This window comes from Acanthopagrus latus, chromosome 9 (genome assembly GCF_904848185.1).
Source record: "Acanthopagrus latus isolate v.2019 chromosome 9, fAcaLat1.1, whole genome shotgun sequence".
Taxonomy (NCBI): Eukaryota; Metazoa; Chordata; class Actinopteri; order Spariformes; family Sparidae; genus Acanthopagrus; species Acanthopagrus latus.
Genome location: NC_051047.1, coordinates 3,080,647 through 3,103,742, shown reverse-complemented (window position 1 = coordinate 3,103,742; position 23,096 = coordinate 3,080,647). Strand labels below are relative to the sequence as shown.

The 23,096-nt window shown below is 39.9% G+C and overlaps 1 protein-coding gene across 3 annotated transcripts in view; it reads left to right on the top strand.

Moving 5' to 3' along the window:
- The first annotated feature begins 963 nt into the window (after positions 1-963).
- The window catches only part of pikfyve (phosphoinositide kinase, FYVE finger containing), a 31,887-nt gene continuing 9,754 nt past the window's right edge, over positions 964-23,096 (top strand). The window contains exons 1-26 of one of the 3 annotated variants that reach the window (XM_037109914.1): positions 964-1,093; positions 4,143-4,339; positions 7,927-8,094; positions 9,859-9,968; positions 11,041-11,212; positions 11,461-11,668; positions 12,598-12,624; positions 12,831-12,911; positions 13,021-13,177; positions 14,715-14,872; positions 15,088-15,199; positions 15,426-15,573; positions 15,743-15,907; positions 16,427-16,489; positions 16,599-16,728; positions 17,093-17,273; positions 17,416-17,490; positions 17,845-17,952; positions 18,076-18,216; positions 18,888-19,014; positions 19,121-19,986; positions 20,656-21,060; positions 21,467-21,567; positions 21,649-21,720; positions 21,811-21,982; positions 22,840-23,018. In XM_037109914.1, coding sequence (XP_036965809.1) covers positions 4,156-4,339; positions 7,927-8,094; positions 9,859-9,968; positions 11,041-11,212; positions 11,461-11,668; positions 12,598-12,624; positions 12,831-12,911; positions 13,021-13,177; positions 14,715-14,872; positions 15,088-15,199; positions 15,426-15,573; positions 15,743-15,907; positions 16,427-16,489; positions 16,599-16,728; positions 17,093-17,273; positions 17,416-17,490; positions 17,845-17,952; positions 18,076-18,216; positions 18,888-19,014; positions 19,121-19,986; positions 20,656-21,060; positions 21,467-21,567; positions 21,649-21,720; positions 21,811-21,982; positions 22,840-23,018 — 4,310 coding nt within the window. In that variant the 5' untranslated portion in view covers positions 964-1,093; positions 4,143-4,155. Of the gene's footprint in view, positions 1,094-1,682; positions 1,794-4,142; positions 4,340-7,926; positions 8,095-9,858; positions 9,969-11,040; positions 11,213-11,460; positions 11,669-12,597; positions 12,625-12,830; positions 12,912-13,020; positions 13,178-14,714; positions 14,873-15,087; positions 15,200-15,425; positions 15,574-15,742; positions 15,908-16,426; positions 16,490-16,598; positions 16,729-17,092; positions 17,274-17,415; positions 17,491-17,844; positions 17,953-18,075; positions 18,217-18,887; positions 19,015-19,120; positions 19,987-20,655; positions 21,061-21,466; positions 21,568-21,648; positions 21,721-21,810; positions 21,983-22,839; positions 23,019-23,096 lie in introns of those variants that run through there. The other 2 variants (XM_037109911.1, XM_037109913.1) reach the window with 2 other exon arrangements.

The following is a 23,096-nucleotide window of genomic DNA, read 5'->3' as shown; positions in this document are numbered from 1 at the left end:
AGTGTCATGAAATGTTTGACAATCTGTCTGTAATACATATATATGTTTGTCTTTCTGCTATGCTTTTTATTTATTCCTTGTTATTTGTGTTTGAACTGTTATTCTTGTCTTTGTTTCTTGCTCTTTATATGTTTCACATACAACATTTCAATCAATCAATTTAGTGATGGGAGGAATGATTTGTTTCAAGCCGGAGGTAGGGAGGGTTGCCTGAGAGAGTCAAGGCCATACATCCTCAAATGGCAGAGAGAAAAAGCATTATTAAACAATGAGAGTGCTTTTCGTTTATTCTGGTAATGCCTTCTTATGTGACTGCGTCTTTTGTGATAAATATTGTTTCTTTTATTGACAGCTGTATTGTTGCAAATATTATGTTATTTTGTAAGCACCCACTGTTTGGCTTCCTGGATGGTAACACAAATTTGAACTCTCAACTGTATAGAACTAATCTTTTAATTTTATTGGCTAAGTTTCAGATTCATAAATGCAAGTTTACAAATAAAAAAACAGACTATTTGGTTTTCACAAAGGAAGTCAAACAGAAAATTGATTTCATCCACTTTTCTGTAAAAATTCAAAGGCTCTTTAAAAAAAATTTAAATTAATGGCTTTCTTTTTGTTTTTGTAGACATGCTTATATGTGACATGCTCTTTGATCTCCCAAGCAATATCAGGTTTTCCCCTTGCAAACATGGCATGTCTAATTCTTGGCATTTACTGAACAATGTCACGCTTATGGCTCACTACAGGCTGCAGAGCAAAGTGTAAGTCTGTGAAGTCCCAGTCACACTGCTGGACTACAGGCTTCCCAGCAGTGTTTTGTAAATGTAACGAACGATGTTTTTGAATGGCCGATAAGTAGTGCCCAACATTTTAAAGGCATCCTGTCCTGAGAAGAAAATAATTCAATCGATATTTCTGAGTGTGATCTTTGCTGCCTCTTCTCCTGATCACAACAGTTGAGTTGGATTGAGTGCGGGTTTGATTCGTCAGGGCTGCTTGTGTACGGGAGTCGGCTTTATTCTGTTGTTTTACAGATGACTTCGAAGTCGGACTGCTTCATACATTGATGTCAGATTCATATACTGAACGGGTAATTCACATTTCTTGCTGTCATGGCATTTTAGTCACATTTTATGTCTCAGCTATTCCAGGAATAAGGGTGTTGCAGCCTTCCGGCTAGCAAGCATATCAGGCTACCATTAGCTAGATAGCTTGGCTAAATACAGCTGTTCTACTGTACATGTCGCTAAGCTAGTTGGCTAACCCTATGTTGGTTATTTGGTGCTACAAGAAGTTGCCTCTAATAAAACCTTTAAGCTATATATCAATAGCTGAAGTCATTTGATAATATGAACAACATGAACATTATATTGCAATTACAATGACGGAACGTCATAAATGTAATTATAAGAAGTGCAATTAAATGATGTAGCCAGTTGAAGAACCCTACAGATGATAGCTAGCTCACAAGCCAGTTGCTCGCCAAGTTAGGCACATCCACTGGTTGAACTATTGAAAGTCTATGGGGTCATCTGTCTGCGGGCTATCAACGCATGGAAGTAATAGTAAACATATATGCCGTGTATATTAGCCATGTAAAACACTGTGTAACAGTGTGGAGTGCATAGTGATTAGCTGTCAAATGATCAGGAGACAGCAGTCATGCTACGGCCTGTTATGATCACATGATGGGGTGGAGAATTTTGATGCAGCTACTTCTGCTATTTCCTCCACACATGATCGAAAATGGCATGCATTGCAAACTCGAAGTCTGTAGCCTTCATCAAAGGGTAAGTGTAGAGGACATGTGAAGGGGTATTCTTGTTTATACACAGTTTTTAAAATGAAGCAGAACTGATGATCTGAGTAACGAATGTATAGCGTTATCAGTCAACTGATCTGTCGGACAGTCCTGTGATAGGTCCGGTGTCATATGGTTATTTGTATTTTGTAGCTGTACTGTGTGAATTAAAAACATGTTAACATGGGCTACTGGCTAACTAATATCTATATCCTGATTCGGGGAGACATGAATTTCAGAATCACAGAAAAAAAATAGTTTGTTTCCTTTCTGATAATAAGCTCCAGAATCAGACCCATCTCTTGTAAAGCCATCCTATGATTATGATAATGTTTTAGAAAAGCTATTAATTGAAACATATAAGGTTGTGTAACATGCTGCAGTGAAATGTTCTTTTTTTATCATAATGTTAATACAGTTTACTGATATTAGTTCAGTTTGTACAGGGCCACAACGTACATGTAATCCTAATTCCGGTAAAACAGATGTATTGATTAAGGTTACCACACCTGCATTCCCTATGTGGTCATTCTCACGCTTTGCAACAGATTTTTCAACCACTAACAGTCAATTTTCACATTTGGTGTAGTGACTTCCTGCATGCTGTTTTGTAGACACAGTTTTAATGGCAGCAGTTTGGGCCTGGCAGTATACTACTTTAATATGGATATTGTGATATAACACTTATTTATGGTCTTTTTGGATATTGTTATATGGTTATGATTTGTAAGTGTTGTCTTTTCCTGGTTCAGAAGGCTGCATTACAGTGAAGTGAGACTGTTCTATTTTTCTAATACTTACCTTTACCTACTTAGCAATTATATCCCTATTACTGATGAGTTTTTATCACGAATCTCATTATGTGAATATTTTGTCAAAGAAGTAGTTGTAGTAGTAGTAGTAGTCAGCCCTTCAGGATTGTAATATTGATATCAAGGTATTTGGTTGGACATATTGAAATATATGATTTTGATGCCCAGTCTTAACTGTGCACTATGTAGTTTTGTGGGCAGATTTTTTTAAAATTCCAAACAATCTAAATAAAACAACTCTTCATTTTAGTCACTGAATCATAATAATAACTAGAACTGCAAGCAGTTATGAACGGGGGCCAAGCCCCCCGTGCGACTCGGACCCTGCGCACCGCAGAGCCCACAGAAGTTGGCCCCAAAGGATGATGGGCTCTGGGCAAAAGTTAGGACACAGGCCAACATCTGAGTCGTGATATTCATTGGTCAATGGGAAGTGCACTGGAAGTGCAAAAGGCTGAATTGGATTTGTTTTACTAAGCCACACCCACATTGACCAGTAATGACCACCTTCAAGATATGTCCTCAGGATTGGCCCTACAACATACCAACCAAATTTCGTAAAAATCGGTGCAGCCAAATTTGGCTCATCCCTTCTCAGTGTCATGGCAACCATGGAACTCAAATTTGGTGTTAATAGCATTTAGTTTGACCGAGATATCAAACATTTTACATTTTTATAGCTAGCTACAGAAATGTGTTCGTTAATAATTTGCGCATTTTTTGACCGAGCAAAATTCTTTTGATAACTTTAGATCAGGTCCAGCTGAAGAGTGCATGTGCCAAGTTTCACGCAGATTGGACAAAACCCCAAGGAGGAGTTCGAAAAAGTTGGTTTTCCTGTTTTGCGATTTAGCGTAAAAACTTTTAAGTGGGAAGTGGGCGTGGCCAGTTGCAAAATGATTCAGCTCCATTCAGGGAATCTGGGGATACAAGGTTTTTGAATGTGCGACATACAGTGTGGGAGTTGTAGGCAAAAACGCGTTGGCCTAGGGCCCCCTGCAGGCAGATGTATGTAGTTTTTTGTGTCAGAGATATGGAGTCTGGACCAACCCTTGGGCTTGGCCCCCTAATAATACAAACTGACCATAAAGGACAACAAAATTTATACTGCTTTACTTTTTATATGTGGTGGACCCCGCCACCTTATTTCCATCTGAGAACTGTGTCTTTATTCAGTTATTGAAGTGCAATCATGGAGTTGATTTTGTTATCTCATTAATGTTGCAAAAAATTTGAAATTTTGAGTTTGAATTTCTTCTCCCAAACTACATAGTGCCCCTTAAAAATGTATGAAGCAGAGGATATCATATTAAATTCAGCATATGAAAGCACCGTAGTGGTTCACAGTGCCAAAACTGATTTATAGCAGACCTAGCCATCTGTTTCAGGACTGGACCACTGACTGATATGAGTCTACATGAAGAGATGTCACAAATTGATTAAGCACCCTTTCACCATGTAACGAAGGTTCATCAGTTACACATACCTAATATTATTAATATTAAATTTTTTTCCCTCTGTCGCAGGACCAGCAGTGACATGGCTGCTGATGACAAGTCCTCGTCGTCATCCTCGACAGACTGGAGCGCAGAGCCACCGGTCATTTCACCCACAAGCCCTTCCCACCTGACCCATTTCAAACCACTGACACCGGAGCAGGACGAGCCTCCGCTCCGCTCCGCATACAGCTCGTTTGTCAGCCTGTTTCGCTTCAACAACAAAGGTCAAGAACCCACACAAGCACACAGATGTCAGACTATTAAACACTAAATACCAATGTTTTGTTCTATCAGTGTGAAGGTTTTGTGTTTCAGATGAACTGTATAGTCCAGGGATCTTCCAAGTCTGACACTCTTGGGACCACATCAGACAAGCAGTTACTATAATGTGGAGGCTCAGGGGGATGTAAACACAAAGTTGTATGTTGCCATGGAGTTAGTGAGTTGGCTGTGGTCTACATCTAACTCATAATTACCTCCACCAAGGAGGGTGTGTCTTCAACATGTCTGTTTATTGTTGGTTGGTTGGTTGGTTGGTTGGTTGGTTTGTCAGCACAAACTTGGATGGAGGATGGGTCTCGGTCCAGAATAGACCCCATTATCTAATGTGCGGATCTGGATGAAAGGGTTGAATCCAGGAATGTTTTTTGCGACATATTTCAGGGTGAGTGCAGAGGAGATGTGAAGGGATAGAAATGTGATGTGAAGGGATAGGAAAAAAATCTTGACACACAGGTGGTGGAGTGGTTAGAGCGCATGTCATAAACGCAGCCGACCCCGGTTCGATTTTAGCTGAAGGTCCTTTGCTGCATGTCATATCCCCCTCCCATGTTTCCTCTCTGTCTGCTGCCAATAAAGGTGTCTGCCACAAAAAAAAAAAAATGTATTTCGGTGACTAATATCTAATACTGACATAAAAGGGCACTGTTGGGCCTTGGTGTCAGTATGCAATTTACTGAGTGCCTTTTCAGCTTACAATGTAAAGGGCAACATAGTACGATGGTTTTGTGTCATTCAAACAGTCATTTATCGATGATCCCAAAGTGAAACCACTGTGGCAAAGAGTGAGGGCTCATACGTAACCAACACTCCTCGCCACAATCAATTTCGACCCATGGTCCATTTGCTGCATGTCATCCCCTCCCTCTCACCTTTGTCCTATCAAGGTTAAGGCCATACAATAGATAAATACAAAAATGTACTCAACCGCACTCAATTTTTTTATTTCTAGTTTCCACTGGTTCCAAAATAAGGCCATAATTAACATAAGTGATATCCCCCATCACTTGAATTGAAATTGCTTTTGGAAAGGATCTTTTTTCCGTCGGTGTGGACAGGAGGAATGATTACAGCTACCAAAATGCAACAAACTGGAAATGTGCACGTATCCTTTAATCGAAAATAACCTTTTGAGGTTTACTTTTGGCTGATTCAGTGCTTAAAGCTTGGGATTTTGCATAAACATGACTGTAGTCCTTGTCTTATAGTTTACTGTGTATGATTCATGCAGTTTAAGAATCACACACAAAAGCTAACTAATACGAATACTTTATTCCTAGATAAAAACTTTTGTACCATATATTAGAAATAATACACAAACTGCCCCTGAGCATCAGACATTTAAGGCATTTCTAAATATGGTAAAATTACCATAGATGAGGTGATATATCTAAAGCTTCACAAACTGAAACAGTCCTTTAGGTCTTAGATTCTGATGTTGAAGAAAAATAAAAAGTGACCATGAATGTCCCTTAAACTGAATTAAGTTATGTATAGTGGTATACTTGTTAATCTTGTTATGAGACAGTTTACAGATTTATTCACTGTTCACAAAGGTCAAGGCCTTATTTAGTATAAGATCAAATTATTTCACTCACTAATAAAAAACAAGCATAAAAAAATGTATAAAGCAAAAAACACATTTAACATTACAGTATGTTAACGCCTATCCTGACCAGTGTTGTGTAGAAGTTTACAGACGTCGAGGCATTCAACCACAGTCTTGTGCAGTCATGTGATAGACATGGCCTGCCTGGACCGTGTCAGGAACAAGTGAGCCACATGACTCACGTGTTTATAGTCCAGCCTCTTATGTCCTGCGCTCTGAACAACACTCCTCCCCTCACTGTGGCAGCAGTGGCCTCACGCTGACATTACAGATCAGATTACAAGAAGAATGCTGTACTTTATTTTGATTATGTTACAAAAGATAGAAAAAGTTTTGTTTATTTTGTCAAAATGCTTGATTTCAGTATTACAGAGCAGAGACGCAAATAATTCTCCTCATTTGAAAAGCCTTAACAAGCGAATGTTTTGTATTGATATGAATTGACTCCAGATACATTTGTATAAAATGCAACTGTTTAATGCATTTTGAATTCATGAATTTTGAAGTTAAATTATGATTCCCCTAGAAGTGAGTATTATGAACTACACTCTCTCCTTATTAGACTTTTGTCACAATATGAGTATATGCAGAGCTGATAAACAATGACACTGAATTGTCGCTCAGCCCTGACCCTTAGAGAATGCATTTACTACAGAAGTGTGTACGTTTAGTTTTTTTTGCTGTCTCTGCTTTGAAGTGACAGTTGACGGTGAAAATTGCTGATGAGATGCTAAGAGGAGACAAAGTTCATTTTCTGATGTGGTTCTTTGGCCTCCTGTCTTGGCCACACAGTAACATCCTGGAGAAATGTATTGAAACTTTGCAGCAGCAAGTAGGGAGGTAAAAGTTCTCAGCTCATGGAACAAAATGCAAAAAGGAATATGATTTGGAGAACCAATACAAAGATGAACCACCTTGTCTTTATGAACCAAATATTGATTGTGACACTGTAATGCTTACAACAGCTAGGGATGCATGATACTTAATCGGCCTGATATTGAGAATATTACCTTACTGGCCCTCTATCGGTATTGGTGAATTTTTATAGTTGATAGATAAAGTGAATAGTATTTTCAATTTGCAATACAGGTTCCACAAGGGTTCAGAGAGCAGAGAGAATGACTTAAATGTCGATACAACAAATCTTTTTAGGTCTATGCCTTTTTAAATGGTCTTGCTCACTAGGTCTTTGTCAACTTAAAATGAAAATTTAAAAATCCAAAGGTGATTGATGTAACATAAAACCACAAGGAGTGTAGAGAGAAGGACTTTATTTTGGGAATCTAGAAATGCAAAACTTTAGACATGATGTTTTGGTGGATTTAGAGGCGATATTAGGTTATGAATTACTAAAGTCCTGTGTTCTGCTATATTAAGATAGTCTGATAGGAGAAAATATAAACTTGAGGACCAGTGTCTTATTGAAGTTCTATTAGTGGTAACCAAAAAGGCAATCACAAGGACATGGTGTAAGAAGGATGCCACCATCTGCACACTCTGAGACACCGAATAGACATTGTTGTACAGAGATGTACAATATGTAAAGACTCACCCATGTTCTGAGAATTCAACAATTGGAGTTTAATGAAAAATTGAAAAAGTGAACTGCTTACAAAGATGACACCTGACATGGTTTATGTTGTATCAGTATAAATATACTGTACCTCATTGAAACAAAAAAGTGTGGCTGTAGCTCAGGAGGTAGAGAGGGTCATCCAGTAATTGGAAAGTCGCTGGTTTGAATCCCTGGTTCTCCTTGCTGCATGTCGAAGTATTTCTGAGCAATATACTGAATCCTAGAATGCTCCTGATGAGCTGTGTGTGTGTGTGTGTGTGTGTGTGTGTGTGTGTGTGTGTGTGTGTGTGTGTGTGTGTGTGTGTGTGTGTGTGTGTGTGTGTGTGTGTGTGTGTGTGTGTGTGTAGAAGAGGGACGTCCTCCCTCAACTATTCCAGAGAAGCCAGATGTGCCATCCCCTTCTCCTCAGTCAGACAGGAGGAGCTGGTCCTCCAGTCCTTCCCACTCACTCTACGGTTCGAGGACGCACCGGAAGCAGCACCCAGACCACCTTCGACGTACCTCTACTGCCTCTGGTAAAGCACACACACAGGGCGCAGATGTTGCTTTTTGAGGCTTGTGTGTGTTTAAACAGATAGAAAAGTAGGGGGAAACAGGCTTGTGGTGGATATACCTTCCAAGAAACTCTTATTACATTTTTTGGGGGGATTAGGCAACGTTTCCAGCTATTGGGGTAAGGTATTCTGTAAAAGTAATGATTTGTCAGTCTTGTAGAATGTGGTCAGCTTGTAAAGTAGGCTTATATGTTTCTTGTTGTGTACACAATTATTAGAAAACTCTCGATGTCTTGATTGTGGTAAAATGATTGAGGGCTTATATTCAGGATATATAAACTGGGATTAAATACAGGGGAAACCCGGTAGGACATTTCATTTTTTTTTCCCATCTGGCATTAATATTGGCTTTCAAAAACTTGACTTTATGAAACCCAGTGATTTACGTTCTTTGGCTACACACATCTGTTGATTGCATGTCATGTCTGTCATTTAAAACACTGTCAGTGTTTTTAAAACCTCTGTGTTGTAATGAATAAACCAATCAAAGGGTCGCTGATAACACAATAGACCCTGTCTCACACTGACCCCCAGCGATTTGATCTTGAAGCTCTTGAATTCAGCTTTGTCATCAACACACACTGAAACTGCGAAAAAATAATTGTTTACACACTTCTCTTGCTGTCATTGGCTTGGAGAAAACTATGAACAGATATTGTTGAACTATCCACACTTTAATCCTGTTCTTGTGTTTTTATTTGCCACTGTGAACATTCAATTTTCATATAAAGATCAATATGGCATTTGTTTGTTTTAAACTGAACACTGAAAACCCCTCTTAAGTGAATTTTGGGTGCTCTGGGTTTTGTTATTATTTAGATAAAAGAGGAGTGTACAGCCTAATGTGAACATTTTTGCATGATCAAGGTTTCATCATATTCATCATTTTATTTCGTAGATGTGATTCCATTAGTCTGTTGTGAAAGATAGTTGTTGATAAATTAAAGAGAAATAAGCAGGTAGGAAATGATTGTTCTGTTCACATTTCTTACCTTATCAGAGGAAACAAAGTAGCAGATGGACCTGAAAACAAGCTAAATATTGTGTTGAAAAGTATTAATTGATGAAAAACATCAGAAAGATAAATACACGTACAGGCTGTAATATCCATTCTCATGTCTTTTCTGATTACAGTGGATTGGCCAGGTGAGGGGTCTTCTGCACTGTGTGGTTTTACTAAAGATGCTTTTAGCTTGAATGTAACAACTCGGTCTGAAAGAATGGCCTTACACAAACTGTTCTGTGTGTCTGAGTGCATGCGGGTGTGTGAGTGTGTTTGATATTTGCATTTTTAATGAAGCGCTTTCTATTAGTCTTTGGTTTGCCCTAATGTTTGCCACTCAGTCACTAATAAGTGGAATGATCTTTGTCATGAATGGTTTGAAAGCTAACATCTACCTTATATATATTAAACCGGTTTTTGTTCCTTGACCAGTTTTTTTTTACTGATCGCATCATGTGTCATTTTATACACATTTGCAACTTTTAAGGGAGATACTCATAAGATAAGTGCATTGTCAAATGTTTGTCACTTAACTAACGTGTTTAAATCCACTGTAATGAAGAGGAATTAATGTTATCACCTGATGCACAATATACTTAAAAAAAATATTTGACAATGTAGTAGGATGGATTTTTAAGAACAAATGAACTTTTTCAGTTGCTTTGTTCAGTTATTCTTTGTTCGTTTGTGTGTGTGTTTCTGTCCACATGTGTGATTTTTAGACGGCAGCAGGAAATCAGATACCCCTCTGAGCAATCATGACCCTCGCACAGCTGTACAACTTCGCACTGCACTGAAGAGGCTGAAGGAGATAATGGAGGGAAAGAGCCAGGTATTCACATCCAGTCTAACATAAAGAGTTTGTCCTACACTTCACCATCACCTTGCTTCATTTGTATGTCATCTTGACATGTCTTGACAGCTAACTGCCTCTCTCTAATTTATCTAAAAATCTAATTTAAGTTATTCAGTTGGAGTGCTGCATGCACTGTATTCTTGGACTTGAGAAAAAACATCTGATATAGTAAATCATCATGTTCTCCTCTCAAAACTGTACAGTTTTTAATTATTGTGGATGTTATTAAATTGATAGAGTCTTAACTTTGTATGAGAAGACAACACATCAAAACTGGAAACAAGACTCTGCTTTGTTAATACTCTCTTCGTGTCCTGCAGTGCTCAATTCTAGGACCTCTTAATTGTATGTTGTATGTTGAAACAGAAATGTATGTGGATGACACTCATTTTTGCACATGGTAAAGACAGACATGAAGTAACTGTCAAATTAACGTCAGGCCAACATTTCATATTGGCATACTAACCTGACACTTAATGTGAGTTAAACACATGAAGCAGAAGTGTAACACTGAACAATCCAATCCAAGGAACTTCAAATTAGAAACCAGCTACTCTTACATGCAGCAAAACCATACATGATCTTTAACATGTTTTCAAACCTCTCTCACTGTATGACAAGCTGGAAACAAGCTAGAACAACACATGATGACACATGACTAAATGTTTTGAAATCATATTTCTGTGTTGATGTTGTTGTGTAGTGAATATGTACTGTCTTGTGTGAGAATCTTTATACCACAATGTTAATATTCTAATCAGAGGTGTTATCCCCTGTTTCCTGCCCAGGGATGACAAATGTAAATTAGCATGAAGCTAACTGTGATACAGCCGAGAAGCTGTGCATGGTTCCTGACAGACAAAGTAATAAACAAACAAACGAACTGATTGATACAGCAGTGACCACACAGTTGCTGTGGATGTTTTGATCATAAATGTTTGAGTCATGGGGCTTTGAAAGCCTTCCCATAAGCTACAACCCATACACTAGCTCCAGGGTCTTAACTTAATGTCATCACAAGGTTTCCTGGTCAATGTTCCCCCTTTAGGACAGTGATCTGAAACAGTACTGGATGCCAGATAGCCAGTGTAAGGAGTGTTACGACTGCAATGAGAAGTTCACAACCTTCCGCCGCCGGCATCACTGCAGACTGTGTGGCCAGATCTTCTGCAGCCGCTGCTGCAACCAGGAGATCCCTGGAAAGTTCATGGGCTACACAGGTAAGTGACATACTCAAGATTAGTCAGTTAGTTTAATGTGCAGTAAAAATCACAAAATAAATCAACTTTAACAGTCCTCTTTGTATTAAAGATTTTTGCATCTCATTCCTAATTCTTGGAATACTGACACTTTGGGATGATGACTGACCCGTCCTTCAATTCCAAAGCATCAGTATTTGAAGAGTTTTTTTTTAAATACCTTTTCCTGTTTTTCTTTGTTCTCTCTCGGACTTCTCTCTGTGCTTTAGGAGACCTGCGGGCCTGTACGTACTGCCGTAAGCTAGCACTAAACTACGCACACTCAGCTGACTCTGGCTCCATCGGAGAGGACCTGAGCGCCTTGTCTGACTCTCCCTGCTCTGTATGTGTGTTGGAGCCCAGTGAGCCTCGGACGCCTGTGGGTGGGCGTAAGGCCAGCAGGAACATCTTCCTTGAGGAAGACCTGACCTGGCAGAGGTGAATACACACATGGGGCCAAATTAAACCAGGGGAATCTGATTTTTGTCTTTCATCAGTTTATCTACCCAGAAAGAAACAAGTTCCTATTTTCATCTAGTCAGACAAATGAAGTTTGACTCTGAATCAAGATGTGATTGTTGAATGTGTTGATGAATTTGTTCCAGCTTTGCAGTTAACATCATGTTTTCTGTTGTATGTTCTGTTGTTATGTGCTCCCAGCACATGTAGTGGCTTTGTCATGTTATGATTTTGCTCATGATGGAAAAAACAACCCCAATCTTTTCTTACACCTCCTTCATCTGTGCTTGCTATTTTTCTGTCTTGATTCTCTGCTGTTAAAAGCAATTGTGTGTGCTTTGTATGTACTGTACGCCATGCACTTATCAAACATAATCATATTATGGCATGTTAAATATGCCAGTTAGCCCTCACAAGAGCCTGAATCTTTATGACCTTTATCATAAAGTGGAGTTAAGTGTATGCCTGCAACCACTCATTAAATTGGATGTATCTGGATCAGTTTTGCAGCACGTGATCTGACCGGCCAGTAATGCAGTGTGGAAAACTGACTCTAACTAATGAATATCTCGAAAAAAGAACAGAGTGAGCATCTATTACAAGAAGAATAGTTTTAGTAACGCATGACTTTTTGAGCGCGAGGACTGGTCTTATCTTCCTCTTTGAATTACTTTTTCACTAATTGTTGATGGAGTGTGTTTTTAAAGACTTTATTAACCATGCACACAACAGGCAAAATTATTAACTGGATCTTCAAGGAAATCTTGGTTTAGAGGATTGTCCAACACTGCATGCACTTGATAACCCCAACTTGCTGCTGTTGTTTGGAATTGGTGTGCTCCTTGCTTATTTTCTCTACCTGCCTCAAAGAAAATCTATTTCTTCTCTCTCTCTCTCTCCTGGCATAGAAAAGCTCCTATTGGGATGAGAAAGAAGTGAGTCTTGCTGTTTGTTTTATTCATTTTTCACATCTGTCTAAGCTTTAACTGTCTGTAAGTAAAAACCAATGCTTTCTAGCTCTATAAAGACAGTCTTCTGCATGCTCAAATTCTCATAAAATAGACTAGCTAGCATAGAGAAAGTGTAAAGATAACCACACAAAGTATCTAAATCAGTGGTTCTGTTTGTGTGTGTTCACTAGTATGATTCACCAGGAACCTCAGAATACTTCCAGACTGACAACACTCCAAGAAGACGTAGGCAAATCTCCTGCTAGGAAGAGGTCAGTCACTGCTTAGGGTTTGCTTGTACGGTACAGTGGTTTCTAGCTTTATTTAACACAGTTCAGTCATGCCAGCAGTGTGAGCGGTCCCTGTATGTCTCTACCACAGGTCTGCCAGTGTGACCAACTTGTCACTGGACCGCTCTGGATCGTCCATGGTGCCTTCCTACGACAGCTCAGTCAGCCCGCCAACCAACCGAGCCATGTCAGGCACCAAGAGCGGAACCAAGTTGGACCACAGTGAGGAGGAGAGGAAGATCTTACTGGTGGCTGCTTTATTCTTTCCCTTTTACTGTTTCTCACCACTGATAAAGGTTGCTTGATATTTTTAACACACCAAGGTAGTATATGATGATTATGATGATGTAAAAACAATGTGAACTTTTATTGATGGTTTGGATAATTGTCACCAAAATCTGCCGCATCTTAGGGAGATTTATATTGATTTCGAGCTCATTGTTTTGCACAGCTATACTGTTTGGTCTTATCCCTCTCATGGCAACAATCTGTACGCTACCTGCTCGCATCAAACATCAGACGGACCCAGTTAGAAACAAGCTAGTGAACATGGTGAAGCATCTTAGCAGCTATGGAGCCAAATAATTCCCTCAGATAACCAAGCTAGATGAGCGCGAGTATTGGACTGACATTAACCGAGTAAAAAAAACACAACTCTGAATGAATGTTAATGTTTTTTCTGAAACTGCTGGATATTTACTGAATCACCTTACTACTACAAGTACTACTAGGAACATTTAACCGATTATGAAACCGTCTCAATTTAATCTTGGTGCTGCCGCATGACCCATGTAAGCAAACATGACCATCAGGGAGACAATTAGCTATTTCTTCTTTTGTTTTTGTTTTTATTTATTTCTTTATTTTTGGTAAGTAAGAACATAGAACAAATGAGGGCGAGTGCATCACAGTGTAATCATCAATCAAAAGTAAAGCAAATATGAACAAATAATAGACACAAATACAGTACATAATGCATACAGATATATTCTGACATATGAGAATAGATATTAAGAGTCTTTGGTTTTGTGGCAATCCCATTTTTCCCAGTATTCATCTCTTTCGTCCTTCTGAAGCCTAAAGGTAATTTTCTCCATTCTGCAGTTAGAGTTTATAATGTTTATACAACTGGCTACTTCTATATAGTTTTTCTTAATACCAGCCACTGGGTCAGATTCTCAAAATTAGAATTTCTTTTATGTTTGAGTGCTGAGGACTGATTGAGGAGTTGCCTTATTATTATGAAAGCATAACATAACAAGAGAATGTTGACAACTTTAGGCTGAGCTCAAAATAATTACTATAATCAAGCTTCCTGTTTTTTTGGCTGTAGGAGTAAACATAACCTAAGTGTATGAATGATGACATTACTGAAGCAAAGTTTACTTTAATCCTCCGACTCTTACTGCATCTTACAGGTACAATACCTCAGTGCTTTGCATCCTGCAAGTTGATGTGTTTAAATACGAACAATAGTATTAAAAATGTGCTGAGTCCTTTTTTCGCTTCATGACAGGAGGTGTTGGTGCTTACACCACTTTTGTCCACAGGGACTGCAAGAATTATTTCCTTTTAACTACTTTAAAAGGTGATAATACTGTCTGTCAGTGTTCACACTGCCTCTAAGAGTGGACATCAATGATTGTAGATTGAATTCCCTTTGAGTATTTTTTTGTTTTCACCACACTGATCCTTTGATACTCCCTCTGGTGTAATACAATCCTAAAAAGGACAAACATAAAGATTTACTGATCATTACATACTGACATACCATATATCCTACAGGACTCCTCCCAGCTGAAGGACTTGTGGAAGAAAATCTGCCACAACAGCACAGGGATGGAGTTCCAGGACCACAGATATTGGCTGAGGACCTACCCCAACTGCATCGTGGGAAAAGAGCTTGTCAACTGGCTGTTGAGGAATGGGACCATCTCCACCAGGTAGCACCAGACTGAGCAAATGCTCTTTTCTATAATATGTTGATGTCTTCGAAGGAATACTTAAAGAACAGCATGATGTTCTTTATGCATTTGTACATGTGTTGCTATGATGAAGAAGATCTTGTGTTTGGCTCCTTGTCCTCAATCTGATGTGTTAGCTCAGTGCTGAACAGATGCATTTTTTCTTTCTTGATCTTGATGTTCCTGTATTGCAGGGCCCAGGCTATCGCCATTGGTCAGGCATTAGTGGACGGTCGCTGGCTAGACTGTGTCACTCACCATGACCAGGTGTTCAGAGATGAGTATGCTCTCTACCGCCCCCTCCAGGTAACAGCCCCTTTCTGATGAGTGAACAATGCATGTGCTGGAAAAGAAAGCAAGTCATTAAGGATGCACTTCAAATTGCTTTACATTGTTTGCACACCACAAGCTGATATTGATTGAGTTAGCAGGTTCCTCTGATAAGACTAGAGGACATATCGAGCAGCTTCAACAGATTATTTCGGGTTAAGTGAAATGTGCTGATGATGACGTCTCTCTATCTGGTCTGTAGAGTACAGAGTTCTCAGAAACACCGTCTCCGGACAGCGATAGTGTCAACTCCCTGGAGGGACATTCAGAGCCATCCTGGTTCAAGGACATCAAGTTTGATGACAGCGACACAGAACAGCTGGCAGATGAGGCAGAGTACACCGTTCCCAGTACGTATCGCATGTCTAATGTTTTAATAAAATGTTTTCGTTACCCCTGCCGCCATACCTTGTTGGTTTGGATCATTGCTCTTTGCACAAGCTGCCGTCATGTGGCTTTGGTTTTGTATCTATGAATACAAATCCCAGCTGCAGCGCCCTGACCTGTCTCTCTGTCCAGACTCTGCCGGGCACAGCAAGAGGACATCCGTCAGCAGTTTTCAGTCGGTAGTAGACAGTGACTCAGCTGCCTCGATCAACCTCAACATGGAGCAAAACAATGTGAATTTCCACATCAAGAAACAGTCCAAGTATCCACATGTACCTCCTACTGCTGAGCAGAAATGTAAATATTACCACACACAACGGCCGATAGATATGTCCGTCGAGCTCTGAGCAATTTTTTTCCATCAGCTGGTCAAGTGATTCTGTGTGTTGGTTACCATGCGATTGGAATTGTTTTAAAGGAAAACTACACTTAACTACAACTGGGTTTTATTTCTGTAGCTTCAACCATTGGTTTAATCAGTAATATTAACATTGATTGTTGAGACGGTTGAAGCAGACAAAATATTTAAGAAATAGTTCCAACGAGGCAACAGTCAAAACAGTGTCAAGATCATGTTAGTTGGATACAAACCAGGTTTGTCAGGTTTATTTAGAAGAGACAAACAAAGGTGAACAATACAACTCTTATCCAAACATTTTGTTATAAACATTAATTTAAGTTCACAGACAATTTTCCTTGTTCAACTTTGACATACAATACTATATATTTTACTGAAGGCATTGCAGTTTGCAGTAAAAAAAAAAAAAAATAGACATGCTGTTCTCTCTGTCTTTCTCCCTCTCTCTCCTCTTTTAGCTGAATTTCTTGTTTCTGAGGATGGTGGACAGAACATTGTCATAAGTGACGCCTTCATCAAGGGTAGGAACTCTGAACATCCTTTAGGATTTAATCAGATAAAAAACTAAAATCCCTAACCTGTAGCTAAGCAAATCTGCTTGCCCTTCCTCACTTGACACTGTTCCTGTAGAGTCTCTGTTCAACCGTCGTGTGGAGGAGAAGGCTAAAGAGATGCTGTTTACTCCTCTGGGTTGGCATCACAGCTCTCTGGACCAGCTCAGGGAGGAGAACGGGGAGAAGAAGGCCATGGAGAGGCTGCTGTGAGTGCTGTTTGTGTCCACTGTATTTATATAGAATAGAAGCAGTCCATTACAGCTGATGGTCTTCTCATTTGAGAAGCTTTAAACACAAAAACTATGTTTTCTTTACTTGATATATGATTAAAACAATTAACTAATTGTCAAAAGTTGTTGATGCATTTTCTGTTGATGGTCTGATATGTTCCCTACTCATTTCAGCAATTATTTTCATTTAGGATTGCACATTTATTGATGTTAACGTGGAGAAGATGAAGCAAAAAGTGAAACACTTTGATGCAAGAATAAGGCAAGCTCTCTGTAGAGCAACAAACAAAACTTGAGAAATCTTTTTGTGAAATTTCTCTCGCTCTTCCTTCCTGTTCAGCTCAGCCAACCACAGCCACATGATGGCGCTGCTGCAGCAGCTGCTCTACAGTGAGTCTCTGTCGCTGTCCTGGCGGGATATCATTGTCCCTGTGGTTCGACAGGTGGTCCAGACAGTTCGGCCCGATGTCCGCAACTGTGATGATGACATGGACATCCGCCAACTGGTCCACATCAAGAAGGTCAGACACCATCTCATCAAATAAGTCAAAATCTTTAGAAATTATACACATTCATGTAACTGTGCACCGGAATATAAGATTATCTGATTAGACTGTCAGCTTCAGGTGGTTTCAGAAGTATAACTGAATGTTTGTGTTTCAGATTCCTGGAGGAAGAAAGTTTGACTCAACAGTGGTAAATGGTTTTGTCTGCACCAAGAGCATTGCCCACAAGAAGGTAGGGCTAAGTTCTTCCACCTGCAAACATCTAGCATTTTATGTTTTCTTCTGTGTCCTGTTCATTCATGGTGTTTCAAAAGGGAATACTTAATTAAGCTGGACTTCACTTGATCGTTTTATTGTATGAAAGTGTATTTCAAATCCATATCAGCTTGAAAAATAAGGATGTGGATCCTGCTGTTCTTTACTGTGCTTAGAATTATTTTCACATTCTCTGTCTTTTTAAAATCAGCAATAATGTCCAGACTTTGTTGAACAAACAAAATCAGGGATAATGTATAAAAATGGCTTAAGCACAGCTTGTGTGTGATATTCAGCTGAAAACCTGATTTTCTTTCTGACCTTAAATCAGATGAACCCATACATCAAAAACCCCAAAATTCTGCTGCTGAAGTGCTCCATAGAATATCTGTACAGAGAGGAGACCAAGTTTACCTGCATTGACCCCATTGTGCTACAGGTCAGTAAGTCACACTGACTACAAATACCAATAGATTGTAGAGGAAACACATTTGGCATCTTGCTTTGCAGTTGTGCTTGCTCTCATTTTCTTTGACTAAAAAAAGATTTCTCCTTCCCTCAGGAACGAGAGTTTTTGAAGAACTATGTGCAGCGCATTGTAGACGTCCGTCCAAACCTGGTGTTGGTGGAGAAGACGGTGTCTCGTATTGCTCAGGATATGCTGCTAGAGCACGGCATCACACTGGTCATCAACGTCAAACCGGTCAGTACAGTATGAGTGTTATTTAACTCATGCATTAGCCTCGGGATTAGCCAGTTTTGGCATAAAACTTTACTGATGACATCTAGAGAACTTTGAATCATGCTTTCTGTATCATTACCTCAACATGGTTTGGTTGTATTTCGCCATTAAACAACCCACACATAACATACAGATTGAATCCAACATGAGGCAGAGGCACCAAACAAAGCAAGATTTAGCACATTACTAACTGCATATAAAAAATGAGTTATGTAGAAGATTGAGGCATGACACAGGATCAAAACAGTAGAAGTTCAAAAAAAGGCCTGACCAATACTCAATTTTTGGACCAGTGCTGATACAGATATTAGAGATGAAAAAATTGAAATTCAGTGTCGATATAGACTAAATCACATGACAACAACACTTTTTACATTTTACTGTTAACCAGTAAAGATTGTCTTAAATGGCATCGGTGTACTGAAACAATAAAGATCAGTTGGAATTGAGTCATTTTAAAGTACCTCAAGAATCTTTTCCTGCATTGTTAACTCTAAAAAAAAAGTTTTTATATCAGCACATTTTGACATATATGTCCAAACCGATACATCCTTGATAGGCCAAATCTGCTAATGATAGCACTCAACTGATATATGAGACAGGCTCTAAAATGTTCTTCTTTGTCACTTTAGCAAGTCTTGGACAGGGTGAGTCGTATGACGCAGGGAGACCTGGTAATGTCCATGGACCAGCTCCTCACCAAACCTCGTCTGGGAACTTGCCACAAGTTCTACATGCAGCCCTTCACCTTGGCCAACAGTAAGAAGCACACCTCTTCTCTCCTCTACTACTCTCAATGAATGCTGCGTTTACATCACCGTATCCTACAGCGAAAAAAAACCTGATTTGTTTTCTGTCCTTCCAGATGAAGTGAAGACACTGATGTTCTTTGAGGGCTGTCCTCCTCATCTCGGATGCTCCATTAAACTGCGTGGTGCTTCGGAGTACGAGCTGGCCAGGGTGAAGGAGATTATCATGCTGATGATGTGTGTGGCCTACCACTCCCAGTTGGAGATCTCTTTCCTCATGGACGAGTTTGCCATGCCACCCAGCTTGCCCCAGAGCACCTCCTTCCCTTGCTTGCTGGAGGGCACTTGTGTAGAGGAGGAGGCAGACAGAGAGAAGAGAGGGAAAGACACAAATGGAGAGGGCCAGGAGAAAAACGTAGAGGTTGAAGACTCTGCGCTGGGAGGACAACCCGAGGAAGAAGGGATTCCCTCTGAGTTTTCTTCCGAAAATGGAGAAGTACACACTCTCCAAGACAAACAGACCCCCAAATCATCTTCCTCTGTCGAGGAGGAGGCTGGTAACACAGAGACAATGACCTCACCATTTCGCAATCCTCCCGCACCCCCTCTGTCCGTCCCCCCTCCGTTCCTACTGGAAGAAGACCAGGAGATGGATTCAGACACTCTCATTAGATCATCAGATGGGGAGGCTGGGAAAGAGGGAAGCCTAGTGAAGGATGAGTCACTTGATATAGAGGATGGGGAAGGTTCAGAGACACCTACTCCCAGGTTATTCTGTGACCCTCTACAGGATGATACAGGCATGTTTGTGGCTGAGCAGGTGACTTCATCTGACGACCATCTGAAGTCCATCTCAGCTGTGTTCAAGCAGGAACTGAAGGACATCATCCTGTGCATTTCCCCCTTCATTACCTTTAAGAAACCATTCCTTCTCACGCCTGCTGGCATGCACTGCCCCAGCAGGGATTACTTCCCAGAACAGGTACCAAGCTTTGTTGTTGTTTTTGTTTATGGTTTTTTATGTTTTTTGTTTTTTGTTTTTTTTCGTACATCTCCTTAATTTACATTTACTGAGAGCTGCAACTTACAGTACACTTCAATAATTATTAATCTGCAGATTATTTTCTTTTAACCAATTCATTTTTTACTCTATAAAATTAATGAAAATGGTCATAATGTTCCTTCCCAGTTTTACACAGGACCAAGATGGTGTCTGAAATTGCGTTGTTTTGTAGTCCAAAATATATTCATATAACAAGAATATTTAACAGAGGAAAGTAGAATACTTTTGTTTTTTAAAGGCTGAAAACAACAACTTTTTTATTTTGAGTTTAAAATTGTTAAAAGAAATTTTAATTTTTTGTTGATTCTAGCATCCACTGTTAACAAAAGCAAAACAGAGTCAACTTTGTGCTGTGCCATGACAGAACCATGCCAATCTGTGTCAGGAACCTCTCTGCCCTAAAAAAGCAGTTTCTGCTGGTCTCATGTACTTATGTAGGAGACTGTTTCATAACTACAAAGTTCATTGTAGTATGTTAAAAAATGGTTGGCAGTTATCTGCTAATTAATAAATTGACTTATTGCTGAAGCTCTAGACTGTCTTATAGTTTACAGGACCAGGCTCACCTATGTTTTTCTTATCCCATAGGTCTACCTTTCTCCTCTCCTCAACAAGGATTTTAAGGAATTGGATGGGCGCAGAAAGCGGCAGCTCCTCAAAGACTCTGCCCCCTCCTCACTGGCGAGTGGACAGACCAATGGCGTCCCACAGCCAAAGCCCATTGATGTCCTGCCCTCCCACAGCCTTACCAGCACCCGCATTGTGGAGCAGCTGAGCGGCAGCCAGGACCTAGCAAAGATGCTGGCAGACTACAGAGCAAAGGGAGGTCGTATTCGGCAGAGGGAAGCCACCGACCCTTTCAACACTGCCAGCCCTGCAGCTCCTGTCAGTGGCCAGAGCAGGGCGGGGGACGCTGCAGTCAAGCCACCAGTGAAGTCTGACAGTGAAGAGGAGAAGCCGAGCAAACCAAACGAAATGAGCTGGGCCCCAAAGGTGAGCAGTGTGGACACATTTATCCATTAAAAGTGTCCTGTATACATTTTGAACAAACAAATATTTCAAACATCTGCATTTGCATTTCCTTCCTCTTGAAGTGTTTGAAAAGATTATTATTTTTTTTTAACATTGTGAAGCCTATATTGTGAATGTTGCTTTTACCTGAAGATGGTCTTCTCCTGCCCTTACTGTTACTATCCTGTGCTTCTGATGTTATCACCACCTGTAGAACAGTGTCATAATGTGAAACAACAAGCAGGAATTTGTATCATTTGACCTGTAACGGTGGTAGAATTCACATTCCAGTTGGAAGAAAATATTTCCCCTGTGTTCCCACCTGTTATTTGTGAGGAAAAGTGTGGGTCTTTTAATTTTGACCCATTCTGTTTGTTGTTATCCTCAGCTGGACTGTCTAAACCCTGTCAACCATCAGAGGCTGTGTGTGCTCTTCAGCAGTTCATCCGCTCAGTCAAACAATGCACCCAACCCCTGCGTCAGCCCATGGTAAAATATCATATGGCGTGGATTCATTGAAGAAAATCTTGTTTTTAATGAATTTTTAGTAATTTCCTTTGCCGTCAACAGGATTGTCACAATGGAGTTCTATGGCAAGAATGACCTCTGTCTGGGTGTTTTCTTGGAGCGATATTGTTTCAGGTAAGACAAAATAATAGTTCATCCAAAATCTACCTTTATGAAGCTACAAACCCTCTCTAAGGAATTATTCATCATTATGTGTGTGTCCAGGCCATCTTACCAGTGCCCCAGCATGTACTGTGAGACTCCCATGGTGCACCACATACGTCGGTTTGTGCATGGCAGCGGCTGTGTGCAGATTGTATTAAAGGAGCTGGACTCCCCCGTGCCTGGTTATCAGCACACAATCCTCAACTACTCCTGGTGCCGCATCTGCAAACAGGTTAGTAATAATTAGCGTGATATATAGAATACACACATTACACGACCATTTGTTCCTGATACGTGATTATCTAAGGGAGCTTTCACACCCAACGTATTTTTGTTTTCTCCATGAAAGCAAATGGACCAACCACAATATTTTGTAATTGTAGATATGTGACTCAACGTAAATTCAAAAGACAGACTATATGTGCAGCATAACATTGTGAAATTTTGGGGGCAGTAATCTTATAATATGCAATCTGTATGAGCGTTTGTCTTTTTGTAGTCTTGATATGCACATAAGGAGAGCAGATATTTTCTCTGATAAGTCAGTAAAGGAAGTTAATGTCTGCCGTGTATCACCCTCTGCGCACTTCATTCAGTTCAGCAAGTCATTGAAAGTGTGTGACGTTGCAATCCTACAGTTAGCTGTCTTCCACATTATTGCTGTATAAGATCCTCTCTTTCATCCTGTCTCTGCCTGTCATTATACATACACATGAAGTGGAGTTGCAGTCTAATAACAGTACTGATGCTCATAATCACTTATTCTGCTTGAGCTTGCTCTGACTCCAAAGAATGATGAATGATGTTGCGGGATGACAAGTTAACATTCACTTCATACTGACTGAACCTAACCACAGGGCCCACTAATACTCATTACAACATATCAGAAAATTAATAATGTTAATTCTAACCATATGACATTTGTTATTACAATTCCACTTTGTATGAATGAAGTGAAACGGAGTGGTAATTCAGTCTTATTATAAAACTAGACTTCCCTTTGTTATACTCAGTATCGGCCTCTTTTTTGAATTTCATATTGAATTTCCCCTCTGGGGATCAATGAAAGATTATCTTTTCTTCTTTAAGGTGACACCAGTGGTGCCTCTGTCCAACGACTCATGGTCCATGTCTTTTGCCAAGTACCTGGAGCTTCGTTTCTATGGACACCAGTACACTAGGAGAGCTAATGCAGAGCCTTGTGGACACTCCATCCACAAAGACTACCACCAGTACTTCTCATACAACCAGATGGTGGCTTCCTTCAGGTTGGTCAGCTGTTTCTGTGTCGACTGTTCATTCACCACTGAATTACACAAATGACATATTTAGAGTGAAAGAAAAAG